The 23,649-nt window shown below is 42.1% G+C and overlaps 1 protein-coding gene across 23 annotated transcripts in view; it reads right to left on the reverse strand.

The window, feature by feature from the left end:
• ANK2 (ankyrin 2) overlaps window positions 1-23,649 on the reverse strand; it is a 494,244-nt gene that overhangs the window by 112,979 nt on the left and 357,616 nt on the right. For 21 of the 23 annotated variants that reach the window (XM_056116828.1, XM_056116827.1, XM_056116850.1 and 18 more), the window contains 6 exons: window positions 23,213-23,311; window positions 13,021-13,119; window positions 10,498-10,695; window positions 8,290-8,388; window positions 8,020-8,118; window positions 2,906-3,004 (listed from right to left, as the gene is read on the reverse strand). In XM_056116828.1, coding sequence (XP_055972803.1) covers window positions 2,906-3,004; window positions 8,020-8,118; window positions 8,290-8,388; window positions 10,498-10,695; window positions 13,021-13,119; window positions 23,213-23,311 — 693 coding nt within the window. The remainder of the gene's footprint in view (window positions 1-2,905; window positions 3,005-8,019; window positions 8,119-8,289; window positions 8,389-10,497; window positions 10,696-13,020; window positions 13,120-23,212; window positions 23,312-23,649) is intronic. The other 2 variants (XM_056116844.1, XM_056116851.1) reach the window with 1 other exon arrangement.

The following is a 23,649-nucleotide window of genomic DNA, read 5'->3' on the forward strand; positions in this document are numbered from 1 at the left end:
GGCATATCAAATACACCATGGGGAGCTTGCCAGGCTCTGCTGTGAGGGTGGAATACTCTCAGTAGCTTGCCAGGCTCTCCGAGAGGGATGGAGGAATTGAACCCGGGTCGGCCACATGCAAGGCATATTCCCTACCTGCTGTGCTACTGCTCCAGCCCCTTGCAAATAGAAGGAACAATAATCCCTCATGATAAGGTTCTGGTCAATGACAGGCTGGCCACAAAGCAGAGACGCTATGAAGACCCATCCAGGTAACTCTTTGCTGCAAAGGGAACTCAAATCAGGGAGCACTGCTGAGCCCTAATTTCTTCCACTGAAAGCCAGCAATGGCAAAGGCTGGTGAGCCCAGGTTCAAAGACCGGATCGAATTTCTGCTATTTTAATTACCCGCAGCAATAGGATTTGCAGGCGCAGAGCTGCTGGCAGCGAATTAAAGTTCCAAGCGCTAACTTTCCATCGGATTAAGCCTGGAGTCCTGTGATTGCTCAATCCTACAGCAAATGCCAGATCCCCAAATCGAGCCAACAGAATGAGTGTCTCTAGAGCAGATAGCTCTGAGAAGGGCAGGCACCGGGGAACCTGGGAACTGTATTCCTGGAAGCTGCTGAAGAAAGCGGGGCCTTCCCCAGCACTGTGCCTGCCCCGGACATGAGTAATTGCAGATCCCAGTTTCCAATCTGTGGAGCAAAATCCATTCCCTGAGGAGTAGTGTACATTCCCTGAACTCAGCACACAGGAGCGATTATTGTGATTGAGCACTTTGCCTTTGGGTCTACAGGAAGTCCTCCATCTCCTCGATTGTTTCTTGGAAACTTCTAAGAGAAATGACACAGAGGAAAATCCATCTGACCACAGTTGCTGGACAGCAACCAGGGTTCCTGGGCCGGAGCAATAGTACACCGGGGAGGGCACTTGCCTTGCTGGATTTGTAGCTGACCTGGGTTTGATCCCTGGCACCCCGTAGGGTCCCCTGAGCACCACCAGGGGTGATCGCTGAGTGCAGAGCCAGGAGTAAGCTCTGAGTACCATCAGATATGCCCCCCCCCCAAAAAAAAAACAAAGAAAAAAGGGAGAACACTAAAAGAAACCTGAGTTCCTAAGGCAGATTTCTGGTTCCAGCAACATCCCTTTACTTATTACCAAAGTCTCAGCACAATTCTAATATTAAACTATCGTTTGTCTTCATTCATTTATTTCCCATCCTACTTATTTCAGTAAAGGGTTCTGGATAGTCTGAGCCTGTTGCGACAGCTCAAGGTCAGGGTGAGACCATTTCTGGACTGGATATCTCTCCCTCTCTCTCTCCCTCCCTCTCTCTCCCTCCCTTCCTCCCTCCCTTCCTCCACCCTCTCTTTCTCCCTCCCTCCCTCCCTCTCTCTCTCTCTCTCACACACACACACACACACATACACACACACACATACCCACTGGCTGGGATCACTGAGACACACCCATGAACCTCATTGTACTTTGGTACATGAGGGGGAAGCCCAAATAAGATAAAGAATCACACAAGGCTGACATGGGGGAACAAGTGCATTTCCTGAGTCTACTCAGAGTCTACTCAGAGTTTACCAATAAATACCAGAAGTGAAATGGCAGTCTGTGAGATCCCAGCCAGTGGCCCTTATTCCAACACCATACGGCTCCTAAGATGTGGTATGATGTGGGCAGACATGAGTTACATGAGTTATAGCTTATGGACATCAGAGGAGAAGAGTTTCAACATTCCATGAGATGCCCAGTCATATCATGGTAAAAGCTAATGGACCAGTGAGGAAAAGGAAATACAACACACACACCATTGACCAAAATTACTGTTTTGTATATTGAAGGAGAAGAAGGTAGAAACATCCTGCAAAGTGAGGGGAAGGAGAGACAGTCCAGCAGGGAGGGCACTTGCCTTGCAGATGCTGACCCAGGCTCCTTTCCCAGCACCCCAAATAGTCCCTCGAAGTGATTCATGAGCACAGAGCCTGTAGTAGGTCCTGACTGCCAGGTGTGGCCCCAAAATAGATCAAATAAAAACCCAACATATTGCAAAATGGAGTAAAAAATAAGACCATAAATCTATCCATGGGGGAATTAAAAGCTATTTAGAGCCAGGAAAAGTCTGGTCACACAATTGCCAGAATGCAAATTCTTCTATCTGGAATAGTGGAAACTCAGAAGAATGTCAAAGTTAATAAAAATCAGAGTAAGAAATAAAAATGTAGAACTAATTCTGGAATGACAGAAAATGAAAGAAACAAAGGAATGGCCAATGTCATATGTTGGTAATTCTGTAAAGTCTTATATCAAGTAATGAGTGAAGAACATCATATTGGTTTGGGTAGTAAATCAATGCCAATATGTATAACTATGACAAAGGCATCCTTTTAAAACACAGGGACACAATAGAAATACAGGAAAGTGGTTTTATAGGTCATAAGTATTAGGTGATGGAGCTGGAGTGATAGCACAGCGGGTAGCATGTTTGCCAAGCATGTGGCCCATCTGGGTTCGATCCCCAGCATCCCATATGGTCCCCTAAGTGAGCCAGTAGTAATTCCTGAGTTCAGAGCCAGGAATAACCCCTGAGCATCACTGGGTGTGACCCAAAAAAGATTATATATACATATATATATAATACATATATAAACTTAGGCAAGTTTGCACTTTATTTTTTAGATACTAAATTGTATATTCTCCCCCACCTCCCCAAATGTCCACGTCTCCTAATAGGAAGCCTTTCCCACATGTGCATGAAGTCATGATGTTTCTCTGAGATCCGACTGATGCTTTCCTAAAAGTAGAAGCGTACTGCCATTTCCCAAGTCTGTCCAAGGTAAGAACATGCAGACAGCAGCCTCACTTAAAGGTGGGACATGCAGACGCCACTGAGAACCCTGGCCCCAGCACCTACCCTGGCTCTGGCATCCACGAGGGCACCATTTCTCAAGAGGCATCGGACCACTTCCACCTGCCCGGCGCGGGCGGCCATGTGCAGGGCAGTCTCTCCACGCTGCCAGAAACAAAGATCATTGAATCGTAAGGACGGGTGGGGAAGAACAATCACGTGCTTTCTTTGTGAAATTCGGCCATCTATCCAGAGGTTTAAATGCTCTATGAAAAGGCATGATCATTTTGATTACTGAGTCTCAAAAATCGTATCACTTTCACTCCATCATCATGAGCAGAAGACAGATGTTAATGCCTATGACAAACCGGAGAACTTACCTGAACATCCAGGACACCCTGAGGTTAAAGGAAATAACCAACATGGCATCATCTAAATTCTTTTTAGAGATGGAAAGTTATACTCCTCCCCCTAACCAAACCTAAAGGTCACTGTCACCCAATGACGTTACAACTTGATCCCATTTAAATGGGAAATGCTGGAAGCTGAAAACCAAGTCAAACATTGCCCCAGAAATCATATCATTTGTACCCCACATAAGTTGTTCCATTTCTAAAAATTCAAAATTAACTTCCAAACTGAAGTACTTCACAACTGATTTGCCTCTGTGTTATAAAACAAGGCAGTAACTGAATATACAAGGAACTTGATTTTCTTAGCAAAATTCCCTATTATTAATGAGCATATTTAATCATAGGCAGTTACTGAAAGAGAGATGGTAAGTGATAGTTATAGGTTATCTGTTCTAGTGGCCAGGACTATGCAGCAGGCCATCCTCACATACGTTTGTTCTGCATTATAAAATAAAACACATATATCAGGAAATGGTAGCTTAAGTGAAGCAAAGAAGATAACAGAATTTTCTCATTGGGAAGCCTACTATCTGTGATCTTAGTAAAGCAGTATCATTTTTTTTAAAAAAAAGTTAGCTTATTTGAAAACACCAGTAGCTCTGAAGAAAACTGTGGATTACCCTCTCAATGATGAATTCTACAATTATGAAAGGACAAGATATTAGAATAAAAGTTATTTTCTTTAGTCATCACAGATATCAGGGTATGGTTGGGGGTGGCTGACTTTAGCTAAATAAAGTCTACCTTTCCAAAAAAACTAAACTGAGCTCAAATTTAGCTCTGGTCTCTGACTCCTCCTGACAGGTCGGTCCAATGACTAATTTCTTCTTATCCCTTGCAGAACAAACCCTTGAATCAAGAAGGTTTCATGTGAATTCTAGTTTTGCAATTCCATTTTCTCCCATATTCAGTGAATGAGAAATTTCTCTCAAGTGGTTTTCAAGGCATTACACTGAACATCTATTCTAATTCCCTAGTTCTTTTTTGTGGGTAGTTCAATTATGCCCGGGTGTCTTCATTTTGTGTTTTTATAGCAAGACCTACTTTAAGAAAAGCAATATTTGTCTTCAGGTTGGATATTATTGCAATATGCTTCCTCTTTGGACAACCAGAATTTCTAATTTGTTTTGTCTGTAAATAAAAACCTGTGTCTAAGTAGCAGAAACAAAGCTCTCCTTTAAAAAAACAAACAAAACCTCCAAATGTTATCTTTCTTTTCTAGCTCAGATAAATACATAATGGTTCTAAATACATAATGATTCCAATCTTGGTAGAAATGAAGTCAGCAATAAATTTTCTTGCAAAGTTAAGTCAAAAAGAACCTAGGCATTCCCACTCCATGATGAGTTTACATACCAAGTTTTATCCAAACTTAATTTTCCGAATAAAAAATGTTTCAGAAACTAGTCTCAGTGTTTCCAATATTCTTATTGAGATAGAAAAAAAAAGAATTGATGAGATAGATATGAAACTTAAGTATTAAGTGCAATACTGAGAGAAGTTATATATGGATTATATACACACATACACCAGGTCTCTCCACTTTTTAATAACCGTCTTGCTCAAGTCTTATACAACTAGGCAAACTGCTTTTTTATCTCAATTGCCCTATCTTTTTCCCATTTTTATTATCCTTGTTAACATACAATTATTGGCCCGATAAAGAGAAGGAGGTATGTATTATTTTAGTCAATACCTTATAATTCTTAATTTCGGGGTGCCTTGCTTTCCTAAGTCTCAAGCTAATGAACTTTTAGAATAGGAGAGAATCATCAACATAACAGGAAATGCAGACCCAGCTGGTCGGTTGCAGGGAGAAGAGAGCACTTGGCAATACTCAGGCAACTGTGCTCTGTGCTGGCCCCAAAGGACCTAGCTTTCTACTCCTGTGATGTCAATGTGAACTCTGGGTTGTGGGTGTCTTTCTTGTGATGGGCAGTTCAGTTTTCTAGGTCTGAAGGTGCATCTGGAAGCTCTCTGGAAAGGGGGCTCTGAGTTATAGGCACAAGTGGAGTGAACTTCAAGACAGAAGACAAGACTGGCCAGAGAGCGAGCACACTCATGTCCCAAGCAGGCGCTGTGTTCCAATGCCTGGTTCCCAGCCGTCGGGCTGACTCCACGGACAGCTACATTGACTTCCACTTCAGCTGCGCCACGTTGGAAAGTAGCAAAGCAACACACAGCATTGCATTAAAAAATGCAACAGGGTTCCAAGCAACACACAAAGGCTTTGGGGCGGCGGTGCAGGGCGAGCGGCGTGCTCTGGGGACGGGCAACCACCGACTCTGACACAGCAAGCAGGCAGTGTGGACAAGATCCCTGGGAACCAGTCACTCTTGCCTCCTGTCCCGAGAAGGTCCGAGTTCCCACCACCCACTGCTACAGAAGGAGAGATGCCAGACCGAGCAAGAATACAGGGAGGCCAGTGAAATTCTAATGACCGACTGCAAACAAAGAATCATTATCTTAGTCTAAGTAAATGTCTCCACTATTGCTCAGAATGGACTGATGCTAAAAAAATAACTATTGGCTATTGATCTGAAATTTAAATTGAACTGGGGATCCTGGATATTACTGGATAGCTCCTTCTCTATGTGGGATCTTCTCCTTGAAGAACATGCCACAAAAATAAAAGCAAACAACAAAAAGTAAGTAGGGAGCTTGTTGTGGAGAGGACTACACTGGTAGGTACCTCTCTGGTATGTGTGCCGAGGGGCTAAAAAGTGGGAGGGTGCAATGAACAAGTGAGAAATTAAACCAAAGTGAAGGGCTTAATAAAGATCAGTTGAAAGTTAAGGGAGCCAACTGTCAGATTCAGGACTCTTTTTAAGAAAAATCTAAGGGAAATCGAATATTTTATTGCTTTAATGAATACTTTATTTTCCATTGAAAATCAGCCTACAGCCTACATTTTATGCTTTTTTTGGCATAGAGTGGCATAGCTCTTGGGGATGAAGCAGAAACTAGCAAGTGTCTGAATCTGTCCTTTGAGAACTAGATTAAGAATAAATAATTCAACTATCACTTTTTGTGGATTTTTCAAATGATTTTGCAAAAGTCACAGTCAAAAACATTAACCCTTGGGGATTTCAACCCAGCATATCAGAGTATACTTGTATATATTATTACAATAACATGATAACTTAATTTTATGTTTTGCCTGTGATCTTATAGGCCCATAATGGAAAAAAAATGATAAGAAAGGATAGTAGGAATGTCTAGAGGTGCTCTTCTTGAGTCTTAATTAAAAAAACAAAACAAAACTGGATATTGGTCATCTCTAAACCAAAACCAAAGTATGGTGTTGGTGTCTTTTAAAGTTCTAAGAAGTGACTCAAAATTGAATTCAGACAGCCATGCTATGAGCATCCTCTTATCCATAATGGGATAATTAAAGACCAGCATATAATACAATCTTAGAAGCAATGTGCTGTAAATGGGGAGACATAAACATAGTCTTTATACTTAATTTTCTAAATGAGATGCTATGCTCCCACTGTAAGTAGTAATGTGTATAAAATCATATTTAAAATCAAATAAATTGCACTTTTTTGTCCATGCATCAGAAACTCCATCAAAGAAACAGTACAAAAAATAGAAAGCCATGAGATTGTAAGAGGAAATCCAGGTAGAGTGAAACTGGACACTGTTTCACAGCTCAGAGGGAATGAGATGCCAAAAATTAGCTAGACCTTAATTGATTGCTTTTGAAAATATAATTCATATATTTCATTTTTGATTTGGGGCCCCCACCCAGCAGTGCTCAGGGACCATTCCTGGCAGTGCTCAGGGGACCATATGAGGAGCTGGAGATTGAACCCAGGTTAACGGTGTTCAAGGCAAATGCCTTACTGGTGGTACTATCTCTCCCATGTCTCCCCCTCAATATGACTCATCTTAACAATAGGCCTTCCCCTTGGTTTCGGAAGTTATTTCTTTGGTCTACTTTAAATGAAATCTCTTGTGCCTAGCAAGATAATCTGGTTTTAGGAGAACTTTGTCAAAGAACAAAGTTCAAAGCGAGGCAGACTCAAAAAAAAAAAATGAGAGAAATACTAAGAAAGATATAAAACACATTAGAAGTACAAACCCTAATTTAGGTTGAGCAGGAAAATTTGGGGATGCCCAATAAATATCTTGATAGAATGTTGTCTGGACACCAACATTCATTCACAAAATGAAAGAAAAAGAGAAAAAAGTTGCAAGAGAAAAACTATTTCAAGTGAGAGAGCATCTCTCCAGTGAGCAAAATAAAATCACAGCCAGGCTAGAAAATAGAAAATTCATTAAAAAAAAAATTCATGTAGTCAAAAGAAGAAGAATCAGATATTCAGTTTTTTTTTTAAGGAAAAAAAACACCTTGATATTGGTCTCTATCTGATCTACCTTTTAATATGACTAATTATGGGGCAGATACTTTCTTCAAAATGGTAGGGAATTCGAGTCACTCAGCTCCTGAGTCCTGACAATGTTTGATTCCATCTAAGCTTTCCTTGATGCTGAGGGGTATTCTGCCCTCCTCAATGAAGCAAGGAGGCACCTGCAAGCCAACTCCTCCAAGAAGCTGATGACAATGATGGCACAGCTATGGTGGCACGTGCACACACCATCTTCACCCTAGCTGGGCTGGGGCTGCTCCTCCCACGGAACGGGGTCGTGGGCCACAGCCGGCAACGGCCTCAGGGACAGACACACAGGCACCCCTGAGCACGTGCACACCCTCACGCTCCTGTTCCCTGTGGTTATTCTGACCCCAGCCATACTCACAATGTTAGTGACATCTGGAGACGCTCCGTTCTGCAGCAGAAGGAGGACAATGTTCAAGTGGCCCATGAAGGCAGCCACGTGTATTGGTGTGAGGCCAGACTGCGGAACAAAGCAACAGCAGTTTTACTCCCCTGCACCGGTGGGGGCCTTGGGGGCTTCTTCCGAGAAATAAAACTTGAGTGAAGAGGACAGAGGATGGATGAGAGGAAGGGGAGGAAGGAGTGAGAGCAGGAATGTGTCGTGGCAAGCTGAGACATTATTGGGTTCTACCTCGGTTATAGCTTGGATTGAAGCCCCATATTTCACCAGCAGTTCCATCACTTTGATGCGGTTTTTCTTGCAGGCAATGTGCAGTGGAGTAAAACCATTCTGTGCAAAAGACAATCAAGTTAGTCGAAAACATGCAGAAACACACTGGTTGCCACACAACTCCATGCGGGCACATGGCAGGCAATCATGTCACGTCGTCACGTCATGTCACCACTTCTTCCAGGCGCCGGGATTTGTGGAGAACAGGCAGGTGTGTGTGTTCTGGGAGGCCTAGGACTCACTAGACTGGGATTTGCCTGTGTGTTGGTGCTGTTTGGGTGGTGACACAGAAAATGAAAGAGAACTACAGAGGCCTGTTGCCAAAAGAAGGGACACGAAGGGCAATAACCCCTTCAGAATTGGATATCCCTGGATGGATATTTGCAGATCTACCAACCGTTCAGGTGACAAAATGACTTGCAAGATAGAGGAAAGATAAACAGGCACTGTTTTCATGAAGGATCGTTTCTCAGAACATGAAAAACATTTGACTGATTTACTTCTGAGTGCTAAAAAACTGTCTCTGTGTGTTTCACATATCATTACCATTTTCTTGGGGGTGGGAGAGGGGACTGTTGCAAATGAGCTAAGCTCATGATCTATGTTGATAACTTACATGTTCCAATTCTTATTTTAGGAAAGTTTATGAGTTGTATATTAACAGAAGTCATCGTATTTATATTTTTTACCCAGATGTCATCTTTTTTATATTAAAAGGTTTTTAATGATATAGTCCAATTCTCACTTGACAAAGAAGTGAGTATGAGGTCCCTGAATATTTTGAAGAATAGTAGGGGGAATTTCTGGAGAAACCAGAGAGAGCTATTTCTCAGTAAAAGGCAGATAAGGTCTTGAATGGACTTGGTCACTTTCTACGTGATTAGACAAATGTGCTATAAGTGGAGAAAACCACACAAATATTTGTAAGTTAGCCTTATGTATACTCCTGTTGTGTCATATTTAAGTATTATATTTTATTTTAATAGAAATCCCTATATCAGAATAATTTTATAATCTATTCTTCCAGTCAACAATTTGTACCATTGGGAACTATGATAAATCAATATTTTTCTATACCTGCAGTACTCAGAAAGGGCTCAGTGACTTCTTTCTTAACCCAACGACTTACTAATTTTCACAAATTAAGTCATTACAATGTTTGAGCTGTGTACTAAGCCAGACCAAAATAATCACATGTATATGCAGTGCCTTAAAGACTGGATGTGGTTAGGTAGGGGTATTTTAGAATAAGCTTACCAACCACCATGCTGTAGAAAATGAGTATTTTCCTCCTTAAGAGAAAAAAATGCCCTAATTTATAGCTCTAAAACACCAGCTATCCCTAGATAATTAAGAATAACTTATTCTAAGGGAAACAAGCTATTGACATTCTCTCATTATAATTATTGATGGTCTAAAGACCCCTTAACTGGAATAAACCACATAAACCTATAGAAAAGATTTGCTTTTAGTTTGAGAAGCAGGAAATAAAAGGCATGAATTAGTGCATGCCTAATCTTTCTAATTTTTCTTGTTAAAATATAAGTGAAGCAAGGAAGATTTATTCAGCATTAGATACTGGACAGAAGGATCTTGGGGAAGCCTCTCACGGGCTTCTCTTGAGCAATTCCTGGAATATTTTCTATTTCTATTCACATTTTCTATTCCTATATCAATACAAACAAAAGGTACTAGATTTCTTCATTCTCTGATCCTGGGGCTGAGGAACCTGGAATTTTACACAGGACAATCCACAAGTAAATGGACTCTTCACAAGATTCTGTTTTACACTCTTGTTCAGAGTTGGATATCTTTCACTATGTTCAAGCCTTCTCTTCTGAAAAGGGATCAACAAAGTCCAAACTTTCTCCCACCTTCAGGCTGACAGATCTCTAGAGTGAGTGTTATCCTTTCCACCGGGTCCTGTTCTATTGTCCCTGTAAAACTGCTGACCACCCTAGGACTTTCAGATCTATCTGCAAATAGCAACTGTCTCCTCACTCTCCATCCATGACACGGCGTGACAGCATGTGGTGAAGTTTAGGTGGGGCGGTGATCACCAGAATTAGTGGGATGCACTGGGCAACTGTGACCGTGCACTGCCCCTTCAGCCAATCAGTGTGGGCTTGCTGGTGGCCATCAGCACAGAGGTTCTGGGGTCAGGTTTACCAGGGCTCTGGCGTTGGGATTGGCTCTCTTATCCAGCAGCAGTTTGGTCACTCGGTAGTGTCCACAGTGGGCAGCCACATGGAGGGCTGTCAGGTAGTCAAGGGTGACATCATCCACAGGCGCCTTGTGCTGCAACAGGTGCTTCACACACTCCACGTGGTCCCCTTGCGCGGCCATGTGAAGCGGAGACAGACCATTCTGCACAAGGAAACAAAACCAGAGCAAGTTGCCCCATCAGTCACTGCCGGCAGGTTCCCATGATGTCAGGAGATCTCAAGATTCTCTTGAGCTCCAGCATGATGATGCGGGGAGGCAAAGAATTTCCAAAACACACAAATACTTAGTAACATAACAGTTTGGCAGAGACAAAGGCCAACCTCTGTTTCCTTTTCTTTCAGAATCCAAGTGATGGGGCAAAAACAAAGCGAATGGAAACAAGGATCCAAGGCTGAAAGGCAATGCGGTCGGACCCCTCCATGTCCAGGGCTGCTGCTGATGGACAGAGCAGATGGTTCTCTAGGCACCCAGTTCTGCACAGAGTAACCTACTCCTTTCTCAGCAGCATTTCCTAACTTCCACGCAAAAAGGGAGGAGGTGGGAGAGGAGAAAATGGGAGAGGAAGGGAAGGGGGGGATTCTTGCCTAGATCCACAAGGTTCTAGAAGTCTGAGTCTTTCCCCCGGCCTATTATGAGGCCTGACTTGGATGGGAGGGTACGGCCTGGGGAGGAAGAGCAGAGCATGGAACCAGTGTAGATGTGGGGGGCCCAGGAAACTAAGTCCATCTCAGCCGTGCTCATCTATGCTCCCTGCACTGCTTGAGCCTTAATTGTCAGTGACAGAAGCAGCGACAGAAGAGAGCAAAAGGGATTCGCTGGTCATTCTTAAGAGCCTCACTTTTACAGGTGAAATAAGTCAACCTATTCTACTATGCACATGAAGAAATTCACTGGGAAGAAGGATATTGGCTTGAAGGAGAGAGAAAGGCTGATTCCAAACTGGTTGTTATTTTGGAGAGGGAAGGAGAATAGTCTGAAATGGGGTTCTTTACCATGGTAACACCTAGTGCCAATATGATTCATTTTTTCTTTTCTTTTTTTGGCTTTTGGGCCACACCCAGCATTGCTCAGGGCTTACTTCTGGCTCTGTGCTCAGGAATTACTCCTGGTGGTGCTTGAGGGAGCATATGGGATGCTGAGGATTGAACCCAAGTTGGCCATTTGCCCTAACTACTTTCTATCACTCCGGTCCCCAATCTGGCTCGTTTTCTACCTGACTCTCTATATAACTTCTACTTTCCATCATTGTCTTCTTGTCTATTTTACCTCTTACTTTCTGTGAAGATAAAGGTTGTGTATTACCTAACTCTACAGCCCATTAGGAACCATAGTACAGTCAGGCGTGATGTAGCTCCACACTATGATAGCTGGATCACACAGGCATGAATGAGTGATGGAATACATCTGCATTCAAGGCAGGATATAGACTGAAGAGCAAAAGGATTTAGCTTGTCCTACTAATTGTACTGCTTAAAAAGATCATCTTGTATGTGTCTGATTAGCCACTCCTAAGTATTTCAGAAACGGAGACTCATAAAATATGAGAGAGATTTTTCACTTACAGTTAATTATCTCATGACCTACTACAGATATTCAAATTTCCATCTGCTGTAAGAATACCAAATAAAATTGGAGAAACTGAGGGTGCCCATTCACTACATCTAAATACCTGCACTTGTTAATTTTAAATTCTTTTTTCAAATTTGTTTGTTTGTTCAGGGTCCCACCCAGCAGTACTCAGGGGGCTATTCCTGGCTCCGTGCTCAGGAGCGATCCCGGGAGGTGTTCAGGACTTACTCTTAGCTCTGTGCTCCAGGCTCATCACTTCTGGTGGTGCTCAGGGAACCATATTTGGTGTAGAATTCAAACCAGGGTGGGCAGGATGCAAGGCAGGTGCCATGGTCTCAGTACTATCTCCCAGGCCCCAGTTTTAAAGCCTCTCAAACGTTTAGTATGGGCCGGAGCAATAGGACAGTGGGTAAGGTGTTTGCCTAGCATGTGGCTGACCTGAGTTCTAATCCCCAGCATCCCATGTAGTCCCCCAAGCACCCTCAAGGAGTAATTCCTGAGTGCAGAGCCAGGAGTAACCCTTGAGCATCACTGGGTATGCTGAGACCACTCTCCACACACATGAAGGTATTGGTAGAGGAACAAAAGCATGTGGCTCCCGGGGCTGAGATCTCCAAGCCTGCTTGGATCCGGGCTGAGCATCCTCCACCCAGATCCTCCATCTTCCAGTATGCAGGGGTCACACCCACCAACTGACCTCCGGCGCCATGTAATCCCATCAGCGACCCAAAAAAAAGCAAAAAAAAAAAATCTTTGGTAGATAGCGTTCATGCTCAGAACACAAATATGAGATGGCAAGAACATGCGTGACTGCAGTCTTCTTCCCGTGAAGTACAGGGATGATCTCTGGGGGGCCTCCCAGAGTTCTCTTGGCCCACCTACCACAGAATGACTCACCTTTGTCCTTGCCAGCAGGGGAGCGCCTCGCTCCAGCAGCAGTTCCACCACTTGGTCGTGGCCACTTCGAGCAGCGCAGTGAAGAGGGGTCAGCCCGTCCTGCACAAAACACAGAGATCAGGCTCGGCTCCACCTCAAACAAACACCTAACTTCGCCTGTTGCTTTCCCAGAGAGCGGGCTTCTCAGGCTTTATCCAGCTGGTGCAATTCTGGACACAAGCCTATTGCTGAACTGCTCTGAGTTCAATGTTTGAGGAGGAGACGCAGGAGCACAAGAACCAGATGGAGCAAGCTCAGGACACAGAAAGACAAAGCAGAGAGAGGCAGGGAGCGTGGAGGAGGCCCAGAATGGCATAACGAAATGTCTCCTTGCTCTTTGCAGATTCAGGAAGCTGGAAGGGCCAGGGTGTTGCCTTCATGGGGCTGGATCACACCCAAACATAGAACCTGGGCCTCCTACACGCAAAGCAGGTGCTTCAGCTCCATGAGTAATCTTCCCAGCCCTACCCTACACCATTATCCTTTCATCTGCATCGGCCAACCAGGCTCTCTCTTGCATTGTCACTATTTTTATAAAGTCTCCTAAACATCTCCCTGAGGTCTGAAAAAAGTAACGATCGCTGGTACATGTTTCTGGAGTTTTGCATGCATGCTGCTCACCATTTACAAACCAGGTCATAATGTCTCTGGGATTAATTTTTATTACTAATAGACTATAAACCAGCATAAAATAAATATATGACACAAGTATATGGTATTTTTCGAAACGTTCTAATCTTGATGCGTCTGGGTAGTTTCTGATTCTAGGGCAGACCCCTCCAGATATCATCCGTCTTTTAGATTTTTCTTTCTCTCCAGGGAGGCTTGGCCAAAAGGCAGAGTGGGTGGAGTGGGTGGAGTGGGCGAAAAGGATGAACAAGGTAAGAATCATGGGCAAGCAGTGATAGAAAATGTAAAATCCCGTGTATATAAATCATTACTCATAGGGCTGGAGCGATAGCACAGCGGGTAGGGCGTTTGCCTTACAAGCGGCCAACATGGCCGACCCGAGTTCGATTCCTCCGCCCCTCTCGGAGAGCCCGGCAAGCTACCGAGAGTATTCGATATGCCAGACACAGTAACAACAAAGTCTCCAATGGAGACGTTACTGGGCCCGCTCGAGCAAATCGACGATCAACGGGAGGGCCTTTACCTTTACCTTTACCTTATAAATCATTGGTTAATTTCATGCTTAAGGAGAAAAAGTCAAGATTGTCACCAGGAAAGAAGTGGAGAGAACAGATTAGGAAAACAAGGGTCAGTGAGAAGTTAACAGAATTTCCGATGCTATGGTCTTAGCCATAGCACTAATGTCTGTTCTGGATGCTTCTCCTTCCAGGACTGCACCTCCAGCTTCTCAGCTAAAGACCCTATTTATCTTCCTGATGCCATGTGACATGAGTTCATGTATCTGCTTCTTTGGTCATATGCTCTACCCAGAACCATATCTGGGTTGTTCTGAGTTGTGTGGTCTGCCCTCTTTAGATCGGCTCTCCCACTCTCTAACTCCTGGTTGGGGTTGATCAATGGGGAATGCAGCCAGATGTGGACGCAAATCTCTCAGAAAGTCGTACCTCGGGCTGTGTCTCTGCTAAAGGTTAGGCTCCTGCCAACAGAGCTTCTCCATACAACACTCTCCTTTGAAGCTGAGTCGATTTCCCTGACTGCTCTCCCTCTCTGCATGTCTGGGTTTGATAATGAGCCCCGCTGCTAGTGACCCCAGGAATGTTGCACTAGCCCTTGGATCTTCCCTGGAATTCACCCACAATGTTATAAATAGACCTTTAACCAACTCTTTTCAAGTGACCAAATCTGAGTATGTCATCTGTTTTCAGGGAGGACCTTAACTGCTAATCAATGCTTGTTTCTTTAAATCTATTTAAATCTATTAAATCTATTTAGCTAGTTGAAAGCTACCGAATTACCAAAACAGATACTGCCATTCGGGGGTTCTGGGAAATAACAGGAAAAGATGGCCTTTACACACACACACACACACACACACACACACACACACACACACTATTCAGCTTGACTATCATTGGGATGGCAAGTAATTTTAAAGTGTGTGAATGAGATAGAGATAGAGAGGGAGAGAAAAAGAGAGAGAGGGAGAGAGGGAGAGGGAGAGAGAAAGGGAGAAGGAGAGGGAGAGGGTGAGACTGAAAAAGCAAGTGTGCAGGCAAAGCAATGAAAATGCTTTTGCTTTTGTACCTTGCCAAGAGTAGTGTGTGGTGAACCGCAGCTCATTCCTTGCTGTGTGAGTTACGTAACCAGCCCAGACGGTCTGGTTTCGCCAGGATTTTCTAAGATGGGGAATCTAGCTTTGCCAGGAAGATCTGAGCATGCCGCCTTAATCATTTTTAGTAAAGGTCTGGTTTTCTACAGATTATGTGAACTGTTCGTTATGTGATCAGGCTGCAACTTCCAAAAGAGTCTCAGAACAACAAATGAGACAATGTGGAGAACACTTAATAAACCCACAAGAATATCAAGTGGGGGCTGGAGCAATAGCACGGCGGGTAGGGCGTTTGCCTTGCACGCGGCCGACACGGGTTCAAATCCCAGCATCCCATATGATCCCCTGAGCACCGCCAGGAGTGATTCCTGAGTGAAAAGCCAAGAGTAATCCCTGTGCATCGCCAGGTATGACCCAAAAAGGAAAAAAAAAAGAAGAAGAATATCAAATAGGGTGCTGGAGTGATAGCACAGCAGGTAGGACATTTGACTTGCACGTGGCCGACCAGGGTTCGGTTCAACTACCAGCATTCCATATGATCCCCTGAGCACCGCCAGGAGTAATTCCTGAGTGCGTGAGCCAGGAGTAACTGCAGTGCATCACCAGATGTGACCCAAAAAGAAAAAAAAAAAAAAAGAACATCAAGTGGGCTCTAACGCTTTCACTGACGGATGCAATTCATCTACTCTACAAGGTTCTGTGAATGTTAGTACCTTCAAGGTGTCTGTGACAGGCTCAATTTGAGTAAATTTTGACTGTTTTTGACCATGTACAGTATTTTGTTACTAACCCCAAGTAGTTCTTATCAAGGCTTTGTCTTCAAGAATTTCTACTTAAATTCTTAAAACTGAACACATTGGCAGTCTTCTGCCCCCACCCCGACCAGGGCTCCGGCAGCCGAAGACCTCCAGGACCAGCCACCACCATGCTGAGACCACTCTCCGCACACATGAAGGTACTGGCAGAGGGACAAAGCCACGCGGGTTCCGGGGCCGAGATCTCCAAGCCCACTCGGATTGGAGTCAAGCATCCTCCACCCAGATCCTCCAAATTCCAGTAGGCGGGGGTCACACCCACCACCTGGCCCCCTGGCGCCGTGTAATCCCATCAACGGCCGGCATCGCCACATCTTATCAGGACATCTTTTTATGACATCTTATTATCTCATTCCTACTTTGGACAAACTTGCAGGCTATCGAATGTAGCCTGCCCACAGGGCAGAGTCTGGCAAACTCCCCGTGGCGTACCAAATATGCCAAATACCAGTAACAATGATGGGTCTCATTCTCCTAAAGAGCCTTGAATATAATCTCAGGGCTAGGATGAAAGAGACGTTACTGGGGCCTGCTCGACGAATAACAGGATGATGAAATGAAATGAAAAATGAAATGAACACATTGGGGTTTCTCTCTCTCCTACAGGCTTTGTTGCCTGGTATTCTCTTTTCTATGTTCCTAGAATCAATTCCAATCACATGCTGATGTCAATAATTCCTAAAGGGGGAGAACCATCAACACTAGAGGGATACTCTTTATCCAATTGGCAACTCACAGACATGATTTCTGATAACCAACTCTTTGCTTCTCTTTTCTTTTCCTTCCCCTCTGCTTAGCTCACTCATCTGTGTTAACACAGGCTCAGATGATGCCTCACCCATGAATTGTGGTCCAGTTACATGATGCCTCTGAAACTCACTTCCGCTTAGGTGCTGTCATTACTCAACTGAAGACCTCCAGGTTGTCTCCACAAGAAAATAATGCCTACTCTGGAAATTTTTAAGAAGATGAAATATGCTGATGTTTGTGGGATACTCAGCAAGGGGCCCAGAACATTCCAGACGTATGACATTAGGAAATCACCGACATTAGGACTTTAATCATTACTTCAAATAACAAGTCGTGAAGGTGATCAGGCTTCTCATGCAGTGCATCAGACTTTAATGCTGTCTTGTGTGCTTTTATTTTTGCACTGAAATATGTCTTTCAATTGTTTGACCATGATCTCTATGTGGAACACCTCCACATTTAAATAATAGATAAGTTTAAAAATAAAAAAGAAAGATGCTCTTAATAAAATCTAAATTAATAAGATCATTTTATATACAGGATTTAATGTGTAGGGTAAAATGAGCTGAGAGTGTCAGGCTCCCAGAAGGGATTTAAAGAAAGGAAGGAAATCAGGAAAGGAGGCTGAAATGCGAGGTTAGAGTCAGTTTATTCAGGATATCAGATACAAAGCAAGGATTGGACTCTATCCTCTAAATAACAGCAATGCACAGTTTCAAAGCCCAGTAGTGGCAGAAGCCAAGCTGTCTTGGAGAAGGTATGGTTATGGCAAAGACAGTATTAGATTATAGAGGCTAGAAATTAAAACTAAATAGATCACTTACCAAACTAACCCTATAGCAAAAGAAAGGGTACAGGAGAATCATAGTGATGACAAGGAAATGTAGGGAAGGATATAAACGGTGGGAAGAATTGGTGGTATTTAACTGGTGGAATATAATGATGAGAGGAGGGAAAACACATTTTAAAAAATGACTGGCTACTAAAATCTTTACTTAAACAAAATTGTTCCCTGAGAAAATTGGAAAATTTTTTTGTATCTTTTGCATACAAATATTTTTTGAAACTCTAAAATTTGGAATGTTTATGGTTATGAGAACATAAAAATCATCTTATAGTTTAGATGATTCCTGACTTTAACTGAATTTTCTAAACAGATGAGAAGCAGTGTTGTAAAAAAATCTGGACATTTGTATCACACTGCAAATGATTTAAATTTAAGAGGTGTGACCAGGAATGCTGTTCTATTATTTTGTTATACTTAGTATCTCTTTATTTAATAGTATCCTTATATTCAGTGAAAATTTAACCCCTTTTAAGTTTTTATGTTTGTTTATTTGTTTGAAGATTAAGTCCTTACTCTGTTCACCACTTACCTGCTTTTCTTCTTATTCTCACTTTTTTATTTTAAATGCACTTTATCTGTGAGTATAATAAGAAACATACCAGGTCATGTATAAGAAATTGGAATAGTGGGCTGGAGGGCCCCACAGCTCCCGGAGAATACTCCGGGCCCCGTCCAGAGCCGATATCACCGGGAGGTCACAGATGGGGTAGGTGCTGTCTCCCTGCCTTCCCCAGATGAAATCCTGGTGACCATGAGTTTCTACAAGCATGGCTCTGGCATGCGGGTATCAGGACTTTTTTCCGAACCGCGTGGCCCTGTAAGACATTTCCTGATATGCAAAGTGATCAATGGAAAGCAAATGATCTAGCATTTGTCCCTGAAAATCATGTTTGAATAGTGATAGGAAAATCTGAGCAAAAGATAATGCCCAACTGAAACACATCTGGACTTTGTATTTAACTATGGTGCTATGCTGCCATGGGAGGGGAAGGGTGTCTGTCCCTCGCCTGTCCCCGTTTGAGGCGGCCGCATGGTGGCCTGCATCTTTTAGAGCCTAATGAACAGCAAGGTATAAGACTACATTGACGAGGCACGTGGGGTTTCATGGGATGGGGGTGGAATCGGCCCTGCTCCCCACCATGACAATGCTCCAGGTTGCCACCCTCAAACGCCTCCTCCAGCTTCTGATCAACCATGATCCCAGAGGCACACATACCAATCTCGAAAGCCAGGGGCCTCTGGCAGTAATCCCTCTAGGTTTATTACTAAAATGCCAGTAATCCAAATTCACATGGCCGCTATTGTGGCCACACGACATCATATGCTCTTCATAATAAGCAATAGAAAACAAATTTTCTAATTATGTCTTTGTGGCAGGTCTGAATGTTGGGGAAAACTCCAAATAACAATGTTGGGTCTTTTGTTGTAATATTGAATGTGATCAACGTAGAGAGAGAGACAGTAAAGTGAAAATCTGCCACACAGACAGGGGGTGGGTGGGAGGGGGGTATACTGGGGTTCTTGGTGGTGGAAAATGTGCACTGGTGAAGGGACGGGTGTTTGATCATTGTATGACTGATCAAGACTTGAACTGTAAGGCTTTGTGACTGTTCTCATGGTGATTCAATAAAAAAAAAAAGAAAGAAAAGAAATCGGAACAGTGACAATGCTATTTCTATTAAAAGATTTTGTGGCTATCTAATATATACATATATATATATACATATATATATCATTTTAACTAGCTGCAAAGTTTATGCCACAACATGAAAATGGAGCTTTTCAGATACCCAAAAATCAGGACTCTGATAAAAATGTCTTAGAACTTCTACCCTAGATCGTAGAACATGAGGAGGTCAAAGAGATGCGAAATGTCTCAGAGATAAACAAAGTATTTGGGGGGAGAGAGGGGAGATACTTTTTATTGTTCTACACAATATTGTTTCTCCAGATAATAAAAAAATTTAAATAAAAAGCAACTTAAAAATAAAAGAACATCTCTTGATAGAACATATACTGAAGTCAATAGTTACAGATTTCTTTTTTTTTTTTTGATTATTTGGGAAACTAAAGTGCTCTTTCAATTCAAAAATAAAGACTGACATTTATATAGCATAAAATTTCATGTAGAAATTCTATTATTTTACTGAAATATAAGTTATTTTTAAAAAACACATTTTCCCCATTTTATTTATTGGGGACAGAGGATTTTAGGCCACACACACAGTGCTCAGGACTTACTGCTAGCTCTGTGGCCACAGTCACTCCTGCTGGAACTGGGGACAGATGTGATGCTGGGCATTGAACTGGGGTCACAGCATGCAAGGCAGGTACCTTACCCTCTACTATCTCTTGCCCACATTTTTCCATTTAAAAAATACTTTTTGTGGACAAAAAAAAAGTTAAACCACGTCCCTTTTAGTGATCAAACATCATTGTTACATAATTGGTCTCTCACTTCTAAACCCTGGTCCTAGCTGTCCGTATTTCCCACCCACTTGATTTTTGCCTCTTTGTAAGAAGGACACTACCATTACATTATCACCAGAATTGAAAGAACCTGACTGCTTTTGAAATCCTTGCTCTTAAGATAAGGAAATATTTTACCTAATGGGAAGAAAGTGAAGGACCATCAGCAATACTGTACCTAGCCCAGTGATGGAACCTGCCCTAACTAGTGAGAACCAACTTTTTTCACATTTCTTCTCAATTCTGCATCCAGAAGATAGATAGATAGATAGATAGATAGATAGATAGATAGATAGATAGACAGACAGACAGACAGACGGACGGACAGACAGACAGAAGTACAGCAAAATAGCATGGTCATTCAAATGGTCCTTGGTGGAAGAATGGAATTATTTTCACTACTGAAATCAATGAATGCTAGAAATCAGAGGAGGGGTGTGTGCGTGTGTGTGTGTGTGTGTGTGTATCAAACCTTCACCAGCAGACTAAGTGGTATTCTTAGATACTACTGACTAACATCTTCTTTGAGCCTCTTTGGGACCTAGGTTGACCTGCTAATATGGATTTCTAAGGCTCAAGTCTCTGAAGAGAAACTTAGCAGTTCTTTGTGTAAGAAATTAACAGATGTCTACACATGCATACCTTAGAACATCTATTTTTACTTTGATTATTATAGAATAAAATTCTATTTATTTCCATAGCTAAAGGCTACAATGGGTGAAACACAGTCCAAATATTCCCCTCACAGAAAAAGAAACCAAGACTTAATATTTGATTATTAGCTTGCTTAATGACAGTTAATGGCAGAATTTGCAGAAGAATTAATGTCTCTCCATTTCTTCATTTTTTTAAATTAATATACTTCCTCTTTGGAGTTAGACTTTTAAAATTGTATTTGCAAATATATATATATATATATATATATATAAGCTTGAAGGACATGCAAATACCATGATCAATAAGAACAAAATCAATAGCCTCATCCTGCTTGAAAATTCCAGAAAAGCATTAAGAAGAGTTATGTGAACCCTTAAGACATTGAACAAGATGAAGATTTTTTTTTTTGCTTTTACAAAGTGCTGCCTTTCCATTGGTCTTCTCATTTATCAGAGTCTCAACAGAAACAGAAAGGCAAAAGTAAAGAGTTATTTTATTAGTAATGCACTTAAAGGAAGAGGCACAGAAGCCCCTTCCTTTAAATACAAAGCACAAGTAAGCAAATCATGCAACACTGGCCTAATTGCTTCAAACTGTACACACCATTTGCATTAGCAAGGGTAAAAGCATAGGATAAAAGCAATGGGGGAAAATCTATATATAACTCAGATGCAAAGACATGGGACACCACAACGAAGATCTTGACAAAGCACATCACTCCCCACATAGTCATATCACACCGTGCTCTAGACCACATATCTTGGAGAAATGAGATCAAGTGCTCAATATTGGTCTGGGAAAGAGGGATTGGCATACAGGAGCCCCTAGTTTGAGTCCCATATCCACAGGGTGCCCTGAGCACAAGCTGGAATAACACCCCCACCTTACCCCCATTCATGTTTCAGGAGGTCATTAAAAACCAGAATGTATATCCTGGGAGGGGTTTAGTTTCTAGAAGTTTAAAGATGATAAGGCTTCCTAAATCAAAACATTCACTAGCATCAGCATTTGCGAGGAAGCTAGATTGGACCCTCATTCCTCAAGCTATGGCTATAGGCAAGTCCCAGAATTAATGAAAATAGATAAAGGTCAGACTCTAGATTCCATAGACTTCTTACACCATATATCTCAAAATTTTCCTATTATAGGAATGCTTAAAGTTTTGCTGATATCTAGTTACCAAAGAACTAATACTAGTTCCAAGAACTAATACTAAAATATTAGTTGCATATTTAAGCAAGTAACTCCATAAAATTTCAATTACAGAGCAGAACACTAAGAGGAGCTAATTAATTTGCCCCAATTGACTCTACTTATAATAATGAATAATACCAAGAGATCATTCTTACATGCCCTTTGAGATAGGTATTATTATTAGCCTGTGTTCAGAAAAAGAAGAAAACTGCCAATATCATGCCATGAGTGGTAGAAACCTACTTGCTCAGATTTGATACCAGGCAGTGTGTCTTCTGAGACCTTCCTTTGTACAGTTGCAGCTTCCTGACTCCTAATGTCAGTTTGCTGGGCTCACATGAAAACTCATTAGGACGTGTTACTTAACTAGTGCGAAACGAACCGAGGACAGCGACTTTAAGCAAGGTGACAAGCAAAACATGCAATCGAATAACTGGATGTCTTTTTCCTTCTGCCGCTTTCCAAAGCATCTCCTATGCCCAGGTCAGAATAGTATGAACATTTAAAGAAAAATTCATTAGGAATTAAATAGTTGGAAACAAAAGATCTTCAAGATATATTAAAACATTTTAAATATATATTTTAAACTCTTTTGTGTAAATGCCACAATCTCATAGCTTTTGTGTGCCAATGAGTTTGGGCTCTTGCTAAGGACAACTATTAAATCAGAGATTTGATTTCAATTGGAGCTTAGCCTAACTTTTCCTCTTTGGTTCCCATAAAACACAGTAAGCCAGAGGGCCAGAGAGATGGTTCAATGAGCTGAACATGTGTTCTGCGTGCCAAAGGCCTGGGTTTAAACTGTGGCACTGCATGGTCCCCTGAGCACTGCCAGGAGTAACCCCTGATGAACAAGCAGGGGCTAGTGTGGACCCAGAATCCAAATAAATAAGTAAATGATTATGGAATTTTAAATATACCCTCTGCATGAGAGACCAGCACTCTGTCTCTCTGGGTATGTATGAACAAATATTAATTTAAATATTAGTTTCACTTTATTAATTGAAACTTAAATGGTGTAAGAGAATTTAATCAGATCCAAGAAAGTAACTTGAAAGCAAATCCTTGAAAGCAAATCTTTTTCAAGGTCTGTTATTTTAAGCGTTACTAAAGAACACTAATTAATAATAATAATAATAATAATTAATAATACTGGTAGGAAATTGAAACATAGACACTCACCCTAGTTTTGGCATCGATCTGCCCACCACGATCCAGTAAGAGCTTCACCATGTTTGTGTTTCCCCTTTTGGAAGCCACATGCAGAGGAGTGATTCCATTCTACACCATGGAAAGACCAAACAAAACAGGTTGGGCACGACAGGGCAGGATGGGGTGACTTTGAGTTAAGAGGCACAAAGGAGGTCATGACCTTTGGGGCAATCTGATCCAAGGTTTCCATGGTCTCAACACCTTTCATTTTTAAAGAACAAAAAAGCACACAAACCACAAAGCACTGTAGTTAGAGAATGAAAAAAATGGGACAAAACTTCATAAGTTAGTCAATAGCTACAACATAGGTATTGAATGTACACGTTACAGTCAACACAAAGGGAAAACTCTTGCATAAAAGAAACAAAATGTCAGCTTCCACTAGGATATGCTGTGGTTCAGAGTTT

This window comes from Sorex fumeus, unplaced genomic scaffold (genome assembly GCF_029834395.1).
Source record: "Sorex fumeus unplaced genomic scaffold, SorFum_2.1 ptg000033l, whole genome shotgun sequence".
In the NCBI taxonomy this organism is placed as follows: domain Eukaryota; kingdom Metazoa; phylum Chordata; class Mammalia; order Eulipotyphla; family Soricidae; genus Sorex; species Sorex fumeus.